The sequence below is a fragment of the Typopeltis vanoorti genome, chromosome 10, assembly GCF_054136105.1.
Source record: "Typopeltis vanoorti isolate ZY-2024b chromosome 10, IOZ_Tvanoo_1.0, whole genome shotgun sequence".
NCBI classification, from domain to species: Eukaryota; Metazoa; Arthropoda; class Arachnida; order Uropygi; family Thelyphonidae; genus Typopeltis; species Typopeltis vanoorti.
In genome coordinates this window covers 77908934-77928276 of record NC_143558.1, presented here as the reverse complement: position 1 = coordinate 77928276, position 19343 = coordinate 77908934, and the positions used below count along the sequence as shown (strand labels likewise).

At 39.4% G+C, this 19343-nt stretch overlaps 1 protein-coding gene across 3 annotated transcripts in view; it reads left to right on the top strand.

The window, feature by feature from the left end:
• The window catches only part of LOC150102528 (osmosensitive cation channel TMEM63C-like), a 491876-nt gene that overhangs the window by 91585 nt on the left and 380948 nt on the right, over positions 1-19343 (top strand). For all 3 annotated transcript variants that reach the window (XM_090398766.1, XM_090398765.1, XM_090398767.1), the window contains exon 6: positions 5420-5559. In XM_090398766.1, coding sequence (XP_090254892.1) covers positions 5420-5559 — 140 coding nt within the window. The remainder of the gene's footprint in view (positions 1-5419; positions 5560-19343) is intronic.

The following is a 19343-nucleotide window of genomic DNA, read 5'->3' as shown; positions in this document are numbered from 1 at the left end:
GAATCATTTGCTATCATAGCCCTCCTTTACTCAGAACTGTCATATCTATGTAATAAGCGAACAGTTTTCATCCTCACATTTTCTTTTTCTTGCTTCTATGAGCAATCTTTTTATATCCCTTCTCTCTCTCTCTCTTGTTATATTTATCACCACTTAAATCATTAGTTCCTGTAAGCACTAAATTTTCTTTTCTGTTTTTCATTTACATTTGTCACACCCTTAATTTCTCTTCTGGAAAGCTTGAAGTAGATCCCCTCAGCAAGTACAAATTTCATGATTGAATCACTATACCATATTATTTCTTTTTTTTCCTCATGTTCTAATTGACTTATCTTGCTATTATTCATTGTTATCTTACTTTCTTCAGTGCTATTCTGCCTCTTCTTGTTCTGCCCATTTTTCTCATCTGAGTTTCTTTAAACATTTCTCAGCTTATTCTATTTTTTTCTGGCTTATTGTCCAATAAATTGTTTTAATCTGGATATTTCAAATGTCAAGTTATCCTCACTTATATCATCAACAACAGTGCTGCAACACTTCTGCACAGCAGAGCAAAGGTTCTCATCTCTGGTATCAATGTTAACTTGTGTTTTGAGACTGCCTTGGTCTGAATGTTTTTTGGTGCCATTTTTAAGACTATTTAAAATGAACAATACATCTACAGTTATGCTCTAAATACAATAAATCCACTAAAAACTATAATTATACTAAATACACAAATGAATCTAAGAAAACCCAGTAAATCAGAAAAACAATCTTCAATCTTCTCTTTTCACAGGAGTTCTTATGGAGCTCCTGTGAAAAAGAGACTTATCTAATAATATCAAAAGTCTTTATTTTTAGTAAAAATTTGCTGATCATTATTGGTAGTATTTTCCGTATTTTTGACTGTTATGTTGTTTGTGATTTTATTACTTGATATTGTTTCAAAAATATTCTGCATTCATGATACGGTTGCATATGAAAAAATGGCAGACAAGACATTCAGCAATATCAATATTATTTATAACACCTCCAGGGAGTCTAAAGACTCATCTAGGGAGGGCACCTGCTCAACAACTCTCCATCTTCACTAACTGCAACTACCTTCATCCACACTAGCGCCACCACCACCACCACTATTTTCACAGACAATTACAAACATCCATGCCTACGGTGGGATTAGAACCTGCAGCCTTTTGACTGGAGAGCGGATACGCTAACCACTCGGCAAACCAGGCTGCAGAGTTATACAAGATTTAGACAATATACAAGATTTAGTATGACATCTGTGTCTAATGTATTCATTGCTAAGAGTGAATGATTTGTAGTGTGGGAGTGGAGAGAGAGAGTGTGTGTGTGTCAGAAAAAATGTTTCTTGATTGAGTGCGAGAAATTCGAGTCATGTCAAAAGTGGGAGAATGAAGTAGCTGATATTGATGTAAAGCAGGTTTGTGAATGTGTTTCAGAAAACATAGTGGAAAGAGTAGATGATAAAAATCTAAATGATAGTATGAAGGAAGTGGATGAAAGTAATGTGGATGGTGATGTCACAGTACAGAGAAAAACAGCATGCTCATGCTGTTTTTCTCTGTACTGGCCATGCAGAAATAGCCATCTGTGGAATAAATGAATGCAAGTGCAGAAATAACTGAACAGTTGAGTTGCAGTTTTTAAGGTTTCAGATCTGAATGGGCTGGTAATGACATTATACAAGGGTCCAAAAGACGGCTTGTGACTAGTGGTGTGCCGCAGGGTTCTGTTCTTGGACCACTACTTTTCAATTTGTTCATTAATGATATAGGAAAGGATCTGAGAGGAAGTGTTCACTTGTTTGCTGATGATGCAAAGCTGGGTAGAGCAATTGTGAGTGCACAGGATGTCAAAATTTTGCAGGATGATTTGGATAGTTTGGAGGACTGGACTAGGGAAAATAGATGTCAATTTAATGTGGCAAAGTGTAAGGTTATGTATTTTGTAGTGAAAAGATTAGCAGCAGTATATCACATTGGTGGAACTCGTACTCCAGGAGATTGATGAAGCCAGGGATTTGGGAGTGTTGGTGGAAAGGGAGTTGAAGTTTAGGGGGGCACATTGCAAAAGTGGCCAAAACTGCTCATCAAATCACTTGGTTGCTGAAAAATACTTTAACAAGCAGAGACAAACAAGTTATTGTTCCTCTATATCGAGCCTTGATAAGACCCCATCTAGACTACTGTGCCCAGATATGGGCGCCAGGGTTTCTTTTGGATGGGGAGGAGGTGGAGAGGATCCAGAGACGAGTGACCAAGATTATAGCAGGTCTGTGGAATGAACCTTATGAGAACAGGTTGAAGATTTGCGGGTTACAAAAATTGGTTGATAGGTGGAAAAGGGGTGATATGATTGAGACATTCAAATTACTGAAGGGTTTCTATAGGATTAATCCAGAAGATATTTTTGAGAATAGGATTGGTGGTGGGAGGACTAGGGGCCGTACATGGAAGCTGGGCAAGAGTGTGGTTAGCAGGGGTGTTAGAACTAGGTTTTTTTTCTTAGAGAGTGGTGAGTGAGTGGAATAAGTTGCCAGAGTCTGTTGTGGGTGCTATGACTGTGAATGAGTTCAAGGCGAGGTATGATAGATACTGTGTGAATGTCAAATAGTTGCTCTTGACATGATGTTAGGGCCTCCCTCGAGAGTCTTTTGACTCCTTGGAGTTGCCCGAGATGATAATAATAATAAAATTGTCATATCTAACATTTCATGCTTCTGAGGCATGTCTGACCAAATGAATCCACCTAGACTTTGGTCTTCCTCTTTCCTGCCATCCTTGCATCAAACACCTATTTTGCTAACCTTTCTTCATTCATTCTATTTACGTGACCATACCTTAGATTAGCTCTGCTGACGCATTCTTGAATGCTAACAATGTAAAGTTCCTTTCTAATATCTTCATTTTTAATATGATTCTGCCATTGGTTCACTCCGGTAATTTTTCTCAGACCCCTCATATTTGTGGTCTCTTGTCTTTGATTATGTTCTTTATTTCTAACTCAACTCTCAGATCCGTAACTTAAAACTGGTTTTAACATTTGGCTGATTTCTCTCTCATTCCATATAAATTTATGCAGCTGGCTACTCACCATATACCATATTTGCATATTCTGTTGTCTATTTCCAAATTTAACCTGCCATCTTCAACTAAAAACTGTGCCTAAACAGCTGAAATATTTTACTTGTTCTATAGGATCTCTATTCAGAATGCAGTTGTGGATTTCTGTGTTCCTGCCTATTTTCATATTTTTGTTATTTTTATTTGTGATTTCATGCCAAATTTGTTTTGGCATGAAATTTTTAATGCCACTTTTTCATAATGTGATCTATATAGATGATGAATAAGAGTGGAGATAATGTACATCCTTGTCTTACACCTGATTTTACATCAAACCGTCTTTCTGTATTTCCTTCAATAACAACTGCAGATTGAGAACTTAAATAGAGACTTTACTTAAATTAAGGGGATATTAAATCCCGCATAGTTTTAAAACCGAATAAGAAACTCAAAGATCAGAATCAGAGAGTTTCTTGCCGAATATAGTAAACTATAAAGTATCGACGACACTAGCATTAGCCAATGCAAGTGATCCTAGTACGTAGTACAATACCAGGGCCGCTCGTTGCAAAGGTGGTAAAGTTCTGATCGCTATTCTTAGGTATTTTCCATAATGTAAATATAAATTTCATTGCCGAAATGAAGCTTATTAGCTCTTTATTCTTAAGTAACTTAATGGTTGCACCTGTTTGGGAAACTCGTTCGCAGAGTACATAAGTTCTTTTCGCTATACACTTCGGTATTAGGTCTAGCTACTCACTGATGAAGCCTCAAAAAGGTTGAGACCGGTCTGGGTAGTGACCTCCCTCCATAATGTAATAACAGCATACATTTCCTAGGAAATGTGTTTTTACATTATGGAAAATACCTAAGAATAGCGATCAGAACTTTACCACCTTTGCAACGAGCTGCCCTGGTATTGTACTACGTACTAGGATCACTTGCATTGGCTAACGCTAGTGTCGTCGATACTTTATAGTTTACTATATTCGGCAAGAAGCTCTCTGATTCTGATCTTTGAGTTTCTTATTCGGTTTTAAAACTATGCGGGATTTAATATCCCCTTAATTTAAGTAATGTTTTCATTGCCGAAATGAAGCTTATTAGCTCTTTATTCTTAAATAACTTAATGGTTGCACCTGTTTGGGAAACTCGTTCGCAGGGTACATAAGTTCTTTTCGCTATACACTTCGGTATTAGGTCTAGCTACTCACTGATGAAGCCTCAAAAAAGGCTGAAACCGGTCTGGGTAGTGACCTCCCTCCATAATGTAATAACAGCATACATTTCCTAGGAAATGTGTTTTTACATTATGGAAAATACCTAAGAATAGCGATCAGAACTTTACCACCTTTGCAACGAGCTGCCCTGGTATTGTACTACATAGTAGGATCACTTGCATTGGCTAACGCTAGTGTCGTCGATACTTTATAGTTTACTATATTTGGCAAGAAACTCTCTGATTCTGATCTTTGAGTTTCTTATTCGGTTTTAAAACTATGCGGGATTTAATATCCCCTTAATTTAAGTAATGTTTTCATTGCCGAAATGAAGCTTATTAGCTCTTTATTCTTAAATTAAATAGAGACTATGTATTACTTTATATAATGTTCCATTCTTCACCCTATATATTTGATGATAGTGTGGTTAAAACATATTTCCTCCATGTTGGAAGAAGGGGAAAAGAAAACTGTTCAGCATAATCCTTCCCACAAAGGGTTGGGACTGAGAGCATTCTTATCATAAGGTTAATTCTGAAATTCTGCTCTAAAGGCTAAACATGATATTTTTTCCCCCCAAGCTTCTTCAGACCTCCTATAAACAGGGTGGTGATGGTAGATACCAGTTGATGAAATTGACCTGCCTCTACAAGCTATAGCATTGAACATATTGGTGGTCAAACTCGCAGCATATTAGTTGTGAAATGAACCGCACGCACACCATCCATCCAGTAAGCCATGTAGCCATCATGAATTTTTCTCATTCTGTTTTTGCATGTATTTGTTTTTTTTTTTAGATCTTAATTGCATTAGCCACTAAAATCACCAAATCATATAATGCAATTAGTCTTGTAGAAATACCTTAAAAGTAGGTGCAGAATGATATAGTCAAATATTTCTTAATGGAGACTGAAGGAATAGTTCATTATAATAGAAAATTTGCTAGGATAAATTGCCTTTAAAATGTTAGCATTGATTTTCATAATTCATTATGGTGATTAAATTCTCTATAGTAGTGCTTGCCATCGTGCGAATTAACAATCATTTTTTACCAGAATAAATGCATCTTTGTGGCATCCTGTATATTTAATTCTGTAATATATATTAATTATGTTTTCTGACTTTCAGAGATGAACATATCTTAAAGAAAAATGGTCCAGATGCTCTACAGTATTTATCTTTCCAGAGGCATATTATTCTCTATGTTCTAATTATATGCATTGTATGCCTAGCTGTAGTCCTGCCAGTAAATCTTCAAGGAGATTTGGGTAATAATCAGTCAGCCACTTCCATAGTTAGTGAAACATATTTTTAATTTTAATCATGGTTTTAATTTTTTTTTCTCCTTCATTATTTTAAACTCTTCACATTTGACTAATTGGCATAGTGTAGTCCATATATTCTAATAAACTGTTCAAAGTGAAAGCACATAAACAAATTCCTTTTATGTGCTTTCACTTACCATTAACCCATTAATACAAATGAAGTTATTTCCAGACAGGATAATGTCACTTTATCTCTTTTTTAGTTAATATTTTTATGTTTATCTTGTTAGTAGAGCTAGACAGGCTGATATTGTCAAATATTTTTCTCTTCAAAAATACTGAGCAAAGACTTTTTTTTATTCTCTCCCCATTCCTGTTTATTAAAAATTACCTTTACATGAATTTGATTTTAGTTTAAATCACAACTTTTGGTTAAATTTGGTTATAAGTTTAGTGCTGAGTTGAACAAATGAAATTTTTTACATGAAATAAAATATTTCAGTTATTATTGGTCTGCCATTAAAAGGTTTCCTATCAGGTTAAAGCAGCTAAAAGACTGCAATTAAAATGAAATCTTTATTGCAGCTTAGAATAATGGTGATGTGTGTCTACTTCCTGGTTGTTATTATAGTATGCCTGAGTGGTTCATTAACTTTTTAGTTAATATCACAGATTTGGATCTGGGATATTATTGATATAATAAGTTAATGTAAGAGATTTTATGTTAAGCCCATACACGAGAGGTTGGTTGATCAACCTATAGTACAACAAACAATAAATTACATGATCTAAAGATTCAACCTATAGTACATTAATACCATGTACGGGTAGTGAGTTGGGAAAGGAGGAACTTGTTTATATTTAATTTAAAACTGTATATTGTATTCCTGTCCTCAGGGGCTCACTTTAGTGAGTACGGGTGTGGCAAACCCGAGGTACCTGATGCTGGACCATGCCTTACTTCATGTAATATACATCTGTTATATTATCTGTAGACTGGTCCCTCCTCTTCCTCCCTTGATTCTTTCTTTCTTCACTTCTTGCTCCTTCCCTCGAATGCTATTAGAGTATTCGAGGGGAATCTTTCCTATTTTTCTATGTCATTTCGTCTTGTGCTAACAGGACATTATCAAACACTGTAACATGATCAGGCCATCAAAAAATGTTCATACCCGCATCGTCCGTCGCGCGGGTTACCAAGGAACGCATTCAGGTTTTAGGCAGAGGGACCCATTCGAAAAATATGTCACAGTCTCCCTTAGACACCACTCCTCAGCACTCTGCTAGAGGAAACTTCATCAGTGGGCCCGCTACCCATTTGGGGAGGTGTTTAGGGGAAGTGCAAAGAAATGGTTCTGCAAAAGGACGGAAATGGCAACGACAACGGCACCAGACTATGGCTTTAGGCAACTGGAACATCTTCTCTCTGACAGGGAAGGAGTTGGAACTGGTTGAGGAAGCCAAGCGCTACTGGCTAGACTTAGTCGGGCTCTCTTCAACCAAGAGGAGAGGCTCTGGAACTGTCGACCCGGATAAGGGGCTGGAAGCTCTACTACTCTGGTGTGAGCCCAACAATGTCTGCTCAGGCGGGTGTGGGGATACTCACAAGCCCCCAGCTGTCAGACTGTGTTGCTGAGTGGATCCCATTGGGGGGACGGGTATGTGTGTTAAGGCTTCAGATGAAAAAACCATGATTTGGTTGTGGTGCAAGCCTATGCACCTAATCTGGAGTCAGAATACTCTGCCTTCCTAGAGGAAGTGGATGCTGCTTTTAACACGGTGGCAGACATGGAATCAGTCCTGCTAATGGGTGACTTCAATGCACATGTTGGAACAGATGACCAGACATGGAGGGGTGTGGTTGCGAGGAACGGTGCCCCTGACCTTAACGCGAATGGGTTGAAGTTATTGGACTTCTGCTGTACTAACAGCTTGTCCATAATGAATACCTTCCAGCACCGAGAAGTCTATAAGTATACCTGGTACAGGGATACGCTAGAACAAAGGTCTCTGATTGACTTCTTTATAGTCTCAGCAGACCTATTTTCCTCAGTGTTGGATGTTCGTGTGAGAAGAGGGGCAGAATTGTCAACTGACTACCACCTTGTTGTGTGCACTCTACGGCTTCAGAAACCAGATGCTACCATCAACGCTGGTAGGCCTAAGCAGCTATACCGCGTGAAATGGGAGACATTGGAAAATGAGGCTGTGAGGAAGAATTTTGCAGATGACATTTCCTCCAGGTTCAAAGAGATTCCCAAGCATACTGCAGATGTTGAGGAGGAATTGAAGCTGTTCAGAACAGCTGTCACTGCCTCTGCACTCTCATGGTGTGGCAGAAAGCAGCTCGGCATGGAATCAAGAAGTCCGAAAAACAGTCTGGGCAAAAAAGGAGTCCTACCTAACATGGCTTAGAGTCATGTCACCTGAGATGCGTTTGCAGTATGCTGAGGCACGAAAAGCTGCTGCTAAGGCAGTAAAGACAGCAAAGCAGAAGGCTTGGGAATCCTTTGGAGAAAGATTAGACTCATCCTATGCAAATGCAAACAAAATATTCTGGCAGACAATCCGCTGCCTTCGAGGGAGGAAATCGTGCACAGCAAGGGCAATTAAGGCCTCTGATGGTGCACTTTTAACAACCGAGAAAGATATCCTCCACAGATGGAGGGAATACTTTGAGAGCCTTCTTAACTCGGGTGGCCCGGCAGTTGTGGACATCCAAGAGGTGCAGATCGGGGAAATGACTAGTCTCACAGCAGAAGAGGTCCATTTAGCAATAAAATCGCTAAAATTGGGAAGGCTGCTGGTGATGATGAAATTCGGCCCAAAATACTAAAAGCCTTAAATCGAGACGGTGTTCTCTGGCAGGCTGAGCAGAGAGATGCCACAATATTTACTGCAACCCTTCTGGTCTCCCTTCTTAAAGACTGGTATTATTATGCCTGTCTGCCATTGCTTTGGTGCTCTCCCAGATATCCAAGCAGCCTGACACACTCGAGTCAGCCAGAGAACACCGTCTCGATTTAAGGCTTTTAGTATTTCGGGCCGAATTTCATCATCACCAACAGCCTTCCCAATTTTAGCGATCTTTGAGAAATCTTGGGAATATGCCAAGAATGTTTACACACGTTTTGTGGACTTGGAGAAGGCATATGACCGGGTTCCTCGGGATAAGCTTTGGCAAGTAGTACAGGAGTATGGAGTGGATGGTCAACTATTAGCTGCTATCAAGTCCCTGTATGAATGCCCGGAGTTTTGTGTCAGGGTAAACAGCACAAAGTCTGAACCTTTCACAGTCTCCATTGGCCTCCGCCAAGAGTGTGTTCTGTCACCCCTCCTTTTCATAATATTTATGGACTGGATTGATAGGCACAGCCAAGACCGTGAATGTGTCAGAATTGGAAAATGTAGCATTGGACGTCTGCTTTTTGCAGATGACCTAGTTCTGCTTAGCTCTTCCACAGATGACCTCCAGCAGACCCTGGATAGGTTTGTAGCTGTTTGTGCAGACGCCGGAATGAAGATCAGCGTGGCCAAAACTGAAACATTTGTGGTCTCAAGACAACCATCCCAGTGCACTCTAAATGTAAGTGGAGTCCCAATGAGACAGGTGGAGAAGTTTAAATACCTTGGGTCCATATTCACGGATGATGGAAAATGGGACGTAGAGCTAGATACTCGAATTGGCTTAGCAAGCTCGATATTGCGGGAGTTAAGCCAGAAGGCAAAGTTGGCTGTCTTCAATCCAGTCTATGTCCCCATCCTCACCTATGGTCATGAGAGTTGGGTAATGACCGAAAGAATGCGGACACGAATCCAAGCGGCTGAAATGAGGTTCCTTCGAGGGGTTGCGGGGCTGACAAAACTCGACAGAGTCAGAAGGTCTGCAATTCGGGAAACCCTCAATACTCAACCGCTGCTTCTCCGTGTTGAGAGATCACAGTTACGCTGGTACGGGCACCTGGTCAGAATGCCACAAGTGAGGCTCCCTCAGCAGGCCCTCTGTGCCAAGCCAGAGGGTGGGAGGCCACGTGGAAGGCCAAGGACTCGCTGGATAGATTATATCCAAAACCTTGGGTGGACACGTTTGGGAATCCCACCAGAACACCTGAGCTTGGTGGCAGAGGATCGTTACCGTTGGAAGTTCCTCTTGCAGCTGTTGCCCGACAACCCAATTAGGAAGAGTGGGCCTTGAAGATGTATGTGTGTATGTATTGTATTCCTTGGGAAACACAACAGGGAGAAGACTGCTACATAATACAGCAGTTGCAGGGATGGAGGAGGAAAAGAAACTTGTTCTGTGGGTTTCAAGGTGCACTGTGAAGGGATGTTGAGCAGCAGCTGCATGTGTTCCAAGAAGCTTAGTACTAAGTAGGGGAATTACTGATGCTATTTCAGATGAACGTTTGCAATGGAAATAATTGTAGAATATATATAGTGCAGAAACCAAACGTCTTGGCAAAAGTGTGTGTATGGGGTGAGTTGGTAAGAGATTAGTCATTAATAAGTGTAATTGCTCTCCTTTGTGTTGAGTCGAGCATTTTGAGGGAGCTTTTAGGAGCTGAGGATGCAGTGGTTGTGACGTGTTTATGCCAGGAGAGGCTTGATGTCAGGGTAATTCCAAGGAGGGAAATCTCAAATTGTCTGGAAATTTGGATGTTGTCAAAGATAATACTGGGAGATAATGGTTCTTTTTTATGAGAGATAATACAAAACTGGGTTTTATTAGTATTGAAATTTATTAGGTTATCTGAAATCCATTAGGGGATGGCTTGGAGATGAGAATTGAGGGATGTGGTGGTTGATATTCTATAGGTTGAGATGAGTTGTGTAGAGTATGGCTTATCAAATGAAAGGGAGATGTGCAGTGTGCTGTCATCTTCAAAACTGTATTGGGTTGGAGTTCAGCTGAAGTAGGTGATATACCGGGTGATTATAAAATAACGTCGAGTGTTCAGAGCCCTCTAGCGATTAATGTATTGGACAAAACACACAAATATTTGGTAGATGTACACAGTGGAACATGGAGATTCGATTTAACGAAAAAAAAAAATAGTACCAAAAGTCGCCAACAGGGAAATTATGGCGCTGTTTACCAAGTAAAATGCATTAATTTGCATTGTTGTTTTTCTTGTGAACGATCGTGCAATAAAAGGAAAGCCTGTGAGATTTCTTATCATTCGTGGACTGCTTTTTGATGCCTCTTACCTTACATGAGTGTGCTTTGTTAGTCAAACTCTATTATCAGCAGAACAATAATGCCAGTGCTTGTCTTCGTGATTTTCGGTGTATGAAAAATTTACGAAAAGGACTGATTAGCGTAACAAACTTACGAAAACTGATTCGGCGATTTGAAACTACTGGAACTCTAGCAGTGCAGGGGATGCAAACCAGTCAGTTACCAACAAGTTGAACAAGTTGCAACTGCTGTTGTGGAACAGGAGATGACGAATGTACAGGGTACAGCAATATCCCGGCAAACGGATATCGCATACACAACGGTGTGGAAAATCCTACATCAGATGTTAAAGTTTTACTCCTATAAAATCAGTCATGTTCAAGAATTGTACCCTGGTGATGCATGGGCGTGTCAGATTTTATGGAGTGCTGAAGTGCACTTTTATTTGAACGGCGATATTAACACACGCAACTGTCGCATTTGGGCTGCAATTAATTCACACGTGTGTCTGCAGATGCCTATCCACTCACCCAAAGTCACAGTACGGTGCAGATTTACGGCATCTTTTATCATCGGTCCATACTTTTATGAGGAAAATTGCCAAAATGGACCACCGAACTGCTCCGTCAATGCTAACAGGTATACCAGTATGCTACAGAACTTTGTGGTTCCACAACTGCAGCAAAGAGGAGGTCTCGATTCGACCATCTTCATGCAGGATGGTGCGCCACCCCACATCGAACTTCAGGTACAGCATGTTTTGCGACAACATTTCTCTGACAGAAGAATCATTAGTCGTGCATTTCCCACGCCATGGCCACCAAGATCACCTGATCTCAATCCTTGTGACTTTTGGCTGTGAAGATTTCTTAAAAGCACTGTGTATCAAGGACATGTACCTGATGTTCCAACTTTGAGAGATTGAATAACGTTACACGTGAGACAAATCAATTCCGATATGTTGCGAGCCACTGTGGAAAATGTCGTGCCGTATGCAGTTCCTGGAACATCAGAATGGTGGTCATATTGAACCTCATTTGTAATTAACAATAAACGTCATGAAATTGATGTGTGCTGTCTCTCATTTGCCATTTAGTCATTCATTAGTCACACCTACTAAAATTAATTTGGCAACGCCAAAATTTCCCCTCTTGGCAACTTTTGGTACTTTTTTTTTTTTTTTTTTGTTAAATCGAATCCTCGTGTTCCACTGTGTACGTCTATTGAATATTGGTATGTTTCGTCCAGTACATTACTTGCTAGAGCTCTGAACACTTGACATTATTTTATAATCATCTGGTATATAGAAGGAAGAGGGTTGGTGAGAGGATAGAACCTTGTGGAACTCTAGCATTAGTTGTATGGTGAGAGGATAAGGAACCATCCACTGCCACACTTAGTGTGCATCCAGACAGAAAGCTGGCAATCTAACTACAGAAGTCCTGAGACCAAATGATGGTAGTTTTCTTAGGACCAGGTCTGGCACAAAGAAGCCTTTGTGCCAGACCCAGTAAAAAGCTTTGGAGATATCAAGGGCAACCACTTGAGATTTCTCCATGGCATTTGTTCAGAGATAGATGATGTGTGAGGAGATCTCCTGTTGATTGGCCACTAGAGGGCTACATGGTGTGTAGTGTTTGTAGAGAGCTCCTGAATAAATAAGTATTATTTTAAGTAATAACTAGTAAATTTGCATGAATCTTATATAGTGTTGTTTACTTTTCGTATCTTAGCGTGCCTGTGTTGTTTTTGTGTTTTCTGAGTTATTTCAATTAGTAATTTGATAGATACGATTAATAGCATGCACATGGCGCCGATAAGAAGGAATACAATGGCATCCAGATCGCCACCCTTGTTCAAAAATTTTAATATAAAGGAGTTTATTCAGTGTACCGTTTGTGAGATGTATGCTTTGAGGAGAACAATTGGAGTCTGTTTAGACAATGATAGTGGAGTGAATGTGTGCAGAAAGTGTAAGGAATGTGAGGATTTAAAGTTTCAGGTCGTGAGAGTGATATCGTTGTTGAAAGTCAGAATGTAGAAAATAGTGATATGAGAGGTATGAATAGTGATATTTGTGAAGTAGTACCAGATTTCAATGCTGCTGTGAGAGCGGCATTGAAAGTAAGAATGAAGGTAAAAATACAGAACGAGTGAATCGATTAACGGATAATAAAAGTGATGAGACAGATGCAACGAGCGAGATCACGCGGTTGTGTGGAGCAATACATAAAGAAGGGCGAATCGGCAGCTGGAGCGTTGGCAAAAATGTTTACTGAGCTTACCAACTACTAAACGGCAAAAGTATGATAAGAAAAATAAGAGTATAATCATGAGTGTAAACAAAATGAAAGAGCGAGTGTCTGAGATTCTTTTGTAAGAGGTGTGATAGATGAGAGTTTGACAAAATCATACCAACCTGGTGCGAACATTAAGGATGTAAAGTGAGTCTATTAGAGCGCAAAAGCAGAGGGTGAAAGAATTGATACTAGTAGCAGGAACGAATGATTTGAAAGGAGACAAAATAGCTATGAGAGAGGATTTGAAGGAATTACTCGAGGTAGCAAAAGAGAAGAGTGAGAGAGTTAGGATGGTGAATATGTTGCCACGGTATGACAATGAAGAGTATAGGAGGGCCAAAATTGATAATGACTTTATGCGTGGATTATGCAGGAGGAGTGGTGTGTGACGTGTGGACGTGTGGAGTGAGTTCGATGGGCGAAAGGATCTATATAAGATGGATGGTTTGCATTTGAATGAATTCAGTGTAAGGAGACTTGAAAAGTTGTTGTTGAATGAAGTGGAAGCGGATGTGCAGAATCGGGGAAACTAGAGTTATTAAGGGGGGGAGGTAGATATGCAGACTTTAGGGAGACAGTTGAGTGTATGAATGTGTGTAATATGCCCAAGCGAGTACGAAAGACAACAAATCAGAATGGGATAGTTAGTGTAAGGTATCAAAATAGGGATAGGACAAATGGGCTTCTGCAATTCATGTATACTAATGCCAGGAGTATTAGGAACAAGAAGGAAGAATTTTTGGCCTTGGTTGGCACTTTCAGGCCACAGGTTATTGGCATTAGTGAAACATGGCTGACAGAAGATTGATATAGCTAGTGGGATTGAATGTGAGGGGTATAGTGTATTCAGGAGTGACAGGGAGAATAAAATAGGGGAGAGGAGTGTTATTGATGAGCTGCAGCCAAGGAGAATAGAAGTTGAACTGCAGGATAGAGAAAAGAGCACATTTGAAGCTATTTGGTGTGAGATTGAGGCTAGCAGAACAAAATATACAATTGGGTGTTGCTATAGACCAGGATGGAATAGATGGTGGAGGTAGTATGCATAAGTAAATAGAAGAAATGAGTGGAAGGAGAGTATCATTATGAGAGATTTCAACTATGGTAACATTGATTGGAAGGAGGAGAGGACACATGGGAGGAAGAAATTGGATTTTATGCGGTTATTAAGGGATAGCTATCTGTGACAGCATGTAATGGAAAATACTAGGGGTCAGCAAGTGCTTGACCTAGTAATTGCACCTGAGAATTTGGCTGTAACAAATATAACCACGTTGCCACCAATTAGTGAGAGTGATCATAGGGTCTTGACTTGGGAGGCAGCTAAAGGTGTGGAATTTATAATTAAGTCAGGGTACATGTGGAATTATCCAGCTGGTAAGTATGACAAGCTTAGGAGTTTGATTGGTTCAGTGCCATGGCATGTAAAACTGCATGGGAAGCGGTTAAGAAGTGTTTGCAGGAGGCAGTGGCTGACTGTATACAGTGCGAATAATAAATCAAGTAGGGGTTAAATGGATGAATAACACCATTAAGCGTGAGCTGCAAAAAAAAAAAAGAAACAACTGTGGAGGGAATTTAAGGAGAAAGGTGACTGTCAGGCACATGAACGGTATAAAGCGCAGGCCAGAAGGGTAACGAGTGTAGTAAGAAAAGTAAAAGTGGATTATGAAAGAACATTAGCCATGCAGGCTAAAGAGAATCCCAAACAGTTTTTTCAATATGTTTCAAGTAAAAGAAAAAAATGTATACAGCAGAATGATTTTAAAGAATGCCGAGGGTAGGGAGGTAACCGAATCAGTTGATATAGTGGAATTATTGTGTGAGCACTTTGCAAGAGTATATCATCCAGGTGGTGACATTCCAGGAATGAAAGAGCCAACTGCTTACATGGGAATTGTGGTGAATGAAGTGGAGGTGAATAGTCTATTACAAAACCTCAATATCAATACATCTGTAGGATTGGGTGGTATACCAGCTTGTGTCGTACATAAAGCAGCTAAAGAATTGTCAGTGCCCTTGACGATTTTGTTTAATTTGAGTCTCGAGTCTGGGTTAATCCCAAGGGGGTTGAAAGAGGGGAAAATAGTTCCATTGCATAAAGGAGGTTCCAAGCATGCTGTTTTAAATTACCGACCGATCAGCATATCAGGAATCGTTGTCAAGGGCTTGGAGAAAATAGTCAAGAAGAAAATACAAGATTGGATAGATGAAAATGGCATACTTTATGGGGGAACAGCATGGTTTTGTGAAGGGTAGATCATGCCTCAGTGACTTGCTTATGTTTTATAACACAGTGACGGCTGAACTGGATAAGGGTAATGGGTTTACAGTGATTCTACTGGATCTTGCTAAGGCCTTTGACAGGATACCACATGGAATTCTAATCAGTAAACTGCAGCATATTGGGATGGATAGGAGTGTGGTTGATGGAGAGATATCAGAGAGTGGTTTATTCAGGAGTAGAGTCCAAAAGACGGCCTGTGGCTAGTGGTGTGCTGCAGGATTCTGTTCTTGGACCACTACTGTTCAGTTTGTTCATTAACGATATAGAAAGGATCTTAGAGGAACTGTTCATTTGTTTGCTGATGATGCAAAGCTGGGTAGAGCAATAGTGAGTGCACAGGATGTCAAAATTTTGCAGGATGATTTGGATAGTTTGGAGGACTGGTCTAAGAAGAATGGATGTCAATTTAATGTAGTGAAATGTAAGGTTATGCATTTTGGAGTGAAAAGATTAGCAGCAGTATATCACATTGGTGGAACTGTACTCCAGTACAGATTCCACCAATGTGATTGAAGAGGCCAGGGATTTGGGAGTGTTGGTGGATAGGGAGGTGAAGTTTAGGGGGCACATCGCAAAAGTGGCTAAATCAGCTCATCAAAACACTTGGTTGCTGAAAAATACTTTAACAAGCAGAGACAAACAGGTTTTTGTTCCTCTGTATCGAGCCTTGATAAGACCCCATCTAGACTACTGTGCTCAGATATGGGTGTCAGGGTTTCTTTTGGATGGGGAGGAGGTGGAGAGGATCCAGAGACAAGTGACCAAGATGATAGCAGGTCTATGGAATGTACCTTATGAGAACAGGTTGAAGATTTGTGGGGTGCAGAAATTGGTTGATAGGCGGAAAAGGGGTGATATGATTGAGACATTCAAATTACTTATGGGTTTCTATAAGATTAATTCAGAGGATATTTTTCAGAACAGGACTGGTGGTGGGAGGACTAGGGGCCATCCATGGAAGCTGGGCAAGAGTGTGGTTAGCAAGGGTGTTAGAGCTAGGTTTTTTTCTTAGAGAGTGGTGAATGAGTGGAATAAGTTGCCAGAGTCTGTTGTGGGTGCTATGTCTGTGAATGAGTTCAAGGCAAAGGATGATTGATACTGTGTGAATGTCGAATAGCTGTCCTTGACATGATGATAGGGCCTCCCTCGATGAGTCTATGGACTCCTTGGAGTTGACCGTAATAATAATACTGGTGGTCATTGATTAGGTGGGTGCCTTCAAGGTAGTGTAGGAGTTAGGAATTAATTATTTTTTCCATTACTTTAGACAGGACTGAGGTTAGTGCAATAGGTTGGTAGTTGGATGGCAGTGACTTGTCATCCTTCTTGGGAATATCCACTTAATTTGAATGAAGTAAAAAAAAGTTTTACTTCGTTCAAATTAAGTGGATATTGAATCTAACATTATTTCAAAGCCAAATAGAGAAACTACAAGAGTTTCGTGCCGAATATAGAAACTATAAAATTTTCGGTGGATCCAAGCGTAAGCGAAGCTTTCATGACAGGGCCAACTCTTAGTAAAGGGGGAGTAAGTTCTGATCACTATTCTTTGTATTTCCCATAATGTAAAACATATCATTTAAATTAAGGGGATATTAAATCCCACATTATTTCAAAGCCGAATAAGAGAAACAAAGAGTTTCATGCCGAATATAGTAAACTATAAAAGTTTCGGCGGATTTTAGCGTAAGCTAAAGCACATAGTTCAACACTAGGGCAACTCGTTTCAAAGGTGGGTAAAGTTCTGATCACTGTTCTTAGTATTACCTATAATGTAAAACACATCTCCTAGGAGATGTATGATGTTATACATTATGGTGGGAGGTCACTACCTAGACCGGTTTCAACCTTTATTGAGATCTCATCAGTGAGTAGGTAGACCAGGTAATACTGACGTTATAGCGAAAAGAACTTATGTACTTTGCTATATGAGTTGTCAAAAAGGCACCCATAAAGCCTATTGGCTCTTTTATTTAAGTAAAACACATCTCCTAGTGGACATATATGATTTAGATTATTCATATTTGGTCTTTGTATATTTAATAAACATACAAATTCTTATTCTTAAAATATAAATTTTATATAAAACTTATTCTTATATAAGACCATCTGTTTAATACAACTACGTACAAGAATGCCTACTAATTTTGCTAGCCTACTGTCTAGCTTTTTTTGTTCGCCTTTTTTAGTCTTGACACAGCTAGACAGTAGGCTAGTGAAACTAGTAGGTGTTCTTGTACATAGTTGTATTAAACAGATGGTCTTATATAAGAATAAGTTTTATTATTGGACATGTATGATGTTATACATTATGTGGGGGGGGGGAAGGTTTACTACCCAGACCGGTTTTGACCTTTGTTGAGGTCTCGTCAGTGGGAGCCCAACCCAGATGTAAATACTCAGGTTGAAGTGATGCAGAACTTATACTTTACCACATATGAGTTGCCAAAAAAGTGTCACATCACAAAAGACACCAAGAATTACTGAAAAAAAGAGAGCCAAAAGGCTTCACTTTGGTGATGCAAAATTATTCAAGTTAAGCGGATATTGAATCCAACATTATTTCAAAGTCAAATAGAGAAACTACAACAGTTTCGTGCCGAATATAGAAATTATAAAAGTTTCGGGGGATCCAAGTATAAGCAAACCTTTCATGACAGGGGCAACGCTTAGTAAAGGTGGAGCAAGCTCAATGTCTCTATAACTGAGACAAAATATTGGAAGCATTTAATTCTACTTTTAATCGTTTCGTAGTGCTGTTTCACTCTATTAAACTTTTATCATTAGGTTGAAAAACGTTGTTTGATATATACAGCTAACTTTCTTCCTTTTTTCGATTTCGCTGGAACATGGATTTCGTAACATGATTTTTATTAGTTAGATTATTTTTTAGTGTAGCCATATTTAGTCATAGTGAAATTAAATGTGTGTAGTATACATCGTAAAAATCCTTAGTATTTCTCATAGCGTAAAACATGTCCTAGCGGAACATGTATGATGTTATACATTATGGGGGGGGGGTCATCATTACCCACACCGGTTTCGACCTTTGTTGAGGTCTCGTCAGTTTTTTCAGTAATTCTAGGTGCCTTTTGTGATGTGACACCTTTTTTTCGCTACTTGTGTGGTAAAGTATAAGTTCTGCATCACTTCAACCTGAATATTTACATATGGGCCTGGCTTGGGTAGTGTGGCCCCCCCATAATGTATAACATCATGCATGTCTGCTAGGAGATGTTTTACATTATAGGAAATGCTATGGATAGTGATCAGAGCGTACTCCACCTTTACTACGAGTTGCCCCTCTCATGAAAGGTTTGCTCTGCTGAAACTTATAGTTTCTATATTCGGCATGAAACTTGTAGTTTCTCTATTTGGCTTTGAAATAATGTTGGATTCATTATCCACTTAATTTGAATAATTTTGCATCGCCGAAGTGAAGCCTTTTGACTCTTTTTTTTTTTTCAGTTCAAGTTTTACTTGCCCATTATGTAAGGTGATAAACGTTGGTAATTATTGCTTCTGATTTGGTATGTGCTGAAGAAAATTTTTTTCATAAATTTTATTTATCAGTGTCGACAAGTAGTCATTTGCACGAAGACTTTGCCGTGACACTCAGTACGATAAGCAAAATGAGCTTCACTGGCTGCAATTTTATCATTTTCACTATCACCATCATGTCTCTCCATAAACGAGCTGGTGATTTTAACTGAAACCAGAGTGTTTTCAGCATCGTTATGTTTCTGGCTATGTAGATGTTGGTTGATGTCGCTTCTGCCTTCATGAGCAACAGAAAAATGGACATTACAATGTTGGCATACCACTTTTGTTCCATCACTACACAGCTTGTCCAGTCCAATTTAATAAATTTGAATTCTTTCTGGAGATTGTCATTAAAAAATACAGTGTTACCTCTCTGACATTGCAATGATAGACTTAAAGCTTTATTTTTTAAAGCATTAAAAATAAAACTTAAAACTTTAAAAAATATGAAATTTAAACCACTGGCATTGAATAACAA